The sequence below is a fragment of the Helianthus annuus genome, chromosome 16 (assembly GCF_002127325.2).
Source record: "Helianthus annuus cultivar XRQ/B chromosome 16, HanXRQr2.0-SUNRISE, whole genome shotgun sequence".
Lineage (NCBI taxonomy): Eukaryota > Viridiplantae > Streptophyta > Magnoliopsida > Asterales > Asteraceae > Helianthus > Helianthus annuus.
The window spans coordinates 22167327-22171305 of record NC_035448.2 but is presented as its reverse complement, the minus strand read 5'-3'; the positions used below and the strand labels follow the sequence as shown (position 1 = coordinate 22171305).

The 3979-nt window shown below is 40.5% G+C and overlaps 1 protein-coding gene across 1 annotated transcript; it reads right to left on the bottom strand.

Moving 5' to 3' along the window:
- Positions 1 to 2018: 2018 nt before the first annotated feature.
- On the bottom strand, positions 2019 to 3429 carry LOC110919073. The gene is made up of 2 exons (XM_022163349.1): positions 2979 to 3429; positions 2019 to 2641 (listed from the first exon to the last, which is right to left on the bottom strand). Exons 1-2 carry the CDS (start codon positions 3427 to 3429, stop codon positions 2019 to 2021), a joined length of 1074 nt encoding a protein of 357 aa, XP_022019041.1.
- Between the last annotated feature and the right edge of the window lie 550 nt (positions 3430 to 3979).

The window sequence follows — 3979 nt, the reverse complement described above, 5'->3', positions numbered from 1 at the left end:
TGTGACGATGCTGAATACAAGTTCATTGACACTCGAGATTTGATATGCTTTGGTGAAATGACATCAATCTCTTAGCTAAGTCACAAATTCAAAGTGATCCTCAGTATGAGGTGTGTGCCAAAAGCTGGACAGGAGCTGTGGCCCAGATTATGAGTTTCAAGTTATGGTCAGGGCAACGTACGAGAGTTGAAACACAGCTGTTTGGTCCATATGTGGGAAGAAATATACCGATCTTTCCTGAGCTACAAAAGAAAAAGAAAGAACAAGCTAAGAAGCAGAAGAGGAAGCAGTAGTGAAGCAGGAGACGCCAAGCCAACACAAACCTAGGGGGATATTGTAAGGGCATATACTAGTGTAGGTTTGCGTCTGTCTTGGGCTATCTTGTTTTTTTTGGGTTCGATATGTATAGTGGGTTTATTTAGTTGTTTGGTGGTCTATGGGGTATGGGCTTGGCCCAATGTAAAAGGATCTCCTATGTTAGTATAAATAGGGGAGTCCTTATTCGAATTAGGTTGTTGATTCTATTATAAACTTTTGTGCTTTGTGCGACTAGGATACCAGACGAATCATTGCATTCGTGTGTTCTAGCTTGCTTTGAATCAATATATTGCTTTCAATCTTCGACATCTTGCTTGTAATTCCGCTACTTGTTTGGTGTTTGATATCCGATTGTAGTGATTCTGGACTTACAATCTTGATCCATGATTCTAGCTATTTTGGGTATGAAAGAGGGTTTTCTATAGTTGGTTTTAGAGAGAGGGAGGGAAAATCACGAGATTTTAGGGGGTGTGTTATTTATGACAGTTATTTGATTGATTTAAAACATGTAAAATGACAAGACTACCCCTAACCTATTGTGACAATTAATTAATGACACACAAATATTACAAAAATGCCACTGACTTGATCTCAACCATTAAGTACACTCATCGGATGGCTCAGATCGCTTCTTACACTTTGTAGGAAAAACACCCTTTGCGCAGGAACCCTACTCTCTCTCCCTATATATATATATATATATAGTGGATATATTTTACAAATGATTTATACATATTATATAGAGTAAACTTCCGTTTTGCTCCCTGTGGTTTGGTCACTTTAACGGTTTTGCCCCAAACCTTTAAAAATAGCCATTTTACTCCCTGATGTTTTGGTTTTGTTGCCAGTTTGCTCCCTGCGGGGAACAAAATGGAAAAACAAACAATTTGGATGGAGTTAGAGGCGGGGAGCAAACTGGCAAAAAAACTGAAACATCAGGGAGTAAAGTGGCTATTTTTAAAGGTTTGGAGCAAAACCGTTAAAGTTACCAAACCACAGGGAGCAAAACGGAAGTTTACTCTATTATATAAATGATTAAAACGATAAATGTAAAAAAAGAATAGATCAAAATGGTAAGTGAAAAGATTTATAAAGTTAATCCCCAAAATATCCCTAGTTAAAAATGGGGTTTTTGGACAGAGTAAGTTAGGGTATGTGATCAAAATGGCAATAAAGAGAAAAGTCAGGGACCCAAAGGAGAAAAAAAAACTATTTGGACTAAAATGGCAAATTTGGACAAACCTCTGGGACTAAAATGACAATTTACTCTTTTTTTTAACAATGAATCTTTCATTCAACCAACCAAAGAGGAAAAACTCACAGCAAGAAGCTATGAACTTCCACCACAACAAACAAATATCCAAATAGAAAAGGATACAACAAAACAAAAACAAAAAGGATTACGCCTCGGCCAAAGGAAAATGTAACCAATTGCTCCAGGCAGGCTTCTCTGGGCACTTTCGCTCGATTTGACATCCTTAAGAAAGCTTCGTCTTTGATACTTTTAACCACGTTTAACTCCGAAGTCAACCTGCCATTAAAAGTTTTATCGTTTCGCCACAACCAGAGCTTCCAGCAAGTAGCATACATAATCGTGAGCAGAAGCTTACGGATATTCTGCGCCGAATTCCATTGATGCACTTCCTTAATTAAGTCATTTAAGCCTCCATCTAGACACGTCACAGGCATCTTCATCCTGGTCAAAATCTGCACCCACACTTCTCTAGCGCTTGGGCATGAAACGAAAACATGGCGACATCTTCCTCGACTACATGACACATCGAACAAAGAGTTTTCCTGACTTGCAAGCCTCTTCTGGACAACGCTTTTTTAGTCGCTAGTCTTCTAATTATCGCCCTCCAAACCAAAATGTTCACTTTAGGAGGCACCCAAGAGTTCCAAATGAAGTCAAAATTCTGGAAAGTGTTACCTTTCGCCTCACAAAGCTCCCTTCTTACTGATTTGACTTTAAAGGCATAAACCGAACAACCTTTCCATCCCCATGTGTCCAAACCAGCCTTCACTTTTTGCTGAGAAAGAAGGGCCATAAGAAGGGAACATTCGGCCCATTCTTGGGCTGAACTAGGATCCCTCTTCCAGCCCCATCTCCACAGCAAAGTCGATCCCACTAGCTCGTAACAATCTTGCACCTTAATCTTTTTTTGGCCAGCCAAGTAGAAAATGGACGGGAAGAGGTCATAGAGCAGACCTACGCCTGTCCAATTATCTAACAAAAAACACGCAAAATCTCCATAAGCAATTTCACAATGAAGAAGACTGTGTATATTGAACCCGTATTTTAAAAAGTCTTTTTCCAAGTCACCTATCAATTTCCACACCCCGTTTATACTTTTTTTTTATCAGAATGGATCTAAACGCCCGAACCTTCCCGTGTAAAGCCATAATAACTCGTGACCATGAATGATACCCGTTTACTTTGAATCTCCACCACCACTTAGAAATCAAGGCCATATTCATTTCTTTTTTGCCACCCACCCCTAGACCTCCTCTACATCTAGACTCCAACACTCGCTCCCAAGCCACCCATTTAATCTTGTTGTTTAAACCCGCACCACCCCAAATAAACCTTCTTCTATCCCTCAAGGTTCTTGATCATGGTATCCGGGGCTCTAAAGGGAGATAAATAGAAGTTGGGATACTTCCATGAACCGCCTTTGTCAATGTGATTCTTCTCGCGAGATAAAGAACTTTTGCTTTCCAAGTGGATAATTTAGAATTGAACTTATCTATAACCGGCTTCCAGTTTACCACCCACCTTATATTAACACCAACCGGAATACCAAGATAAATAAAAGGAAAGGATCCGCGATGACAATTCAAAATAGAAGCAAAATCCCGCACTTCAAAGTCGCATGCCCCGATACCAAACACCCGACTTTTACCCAAGTTTACCTTAAGGATCGTTAACAGAGAGAAAATCCGTAAAATTCTATTTAGAGACAACAAGTTCGCTCTACTCCACGTTCCTACAAAAATGGCGTCGTCGGCGTATAAAAGATGAGAAAGCAAGGGCCCCCCGTTCGGAAGTTGGAGGCCTTCGAATAAGCCCTCCGAAACCGCCCTAGACATAATATTGTTAAGAATCTCCATCTCGATTAAAAAAAGGAAAGGAGACCTTGGGTCTCCTTGGTGAAGGCCCCGGTGCATGTCCAATTCCGCAGTAGGGGATCCATTTATGAGCATCGAAGCTCTACAAGAAAACCAAACACCAATCATCCAATTCCTCCATTTTGATGAGAAGCCCATGTGTGTCATCGCCACTAGTAAACTTTTCCAACTTATCGAGTCATACGCCTTGTCAAAATCGACTTTAAAGATTAGAGCTTGTTTTTTCTCTTTTTTGGCCTACGAAATCATTTCATTTAGAACTAATGGCCCGTCCATAATATTATGAGAAGCGATGAAAGTCGACTGAACGGGAGCGATGACCTCACCAGTCACCTTTCTAATCCGATTGGCCAGAACCTTAGTTACCACCTTATGAACCGCACCAAGTAAAGAAATGGGCCTAAAATCCGAGATCACGACTGGATCTCTAACCTTTAGAATAAGCGCCAAGAAAGAGGTCCCGCACCTCTTGTGAATCGCCCCGTGGTCAAAGAATTGTTCAAACAAATTAAGAAAAAGGGGTTGTAACTCA

Bases quoted from the DNA above. Each gene is read 5' to 3' on its own strand.
- LOC110919073 (XM_022163349.1), bottom strand. From the start codon at position 3,429: ATGGAGATTCTTAACAATATTATGTCTAGGGCGGTTTCGGAGGGCTTA. The intron at 2,642-2,978 runs GTATCCCAACTT...GGAAATTGATAG, and splicing joins GACAAAGGCGGTTCATGGAA to GTGACTTGGAAAAAGACTTT.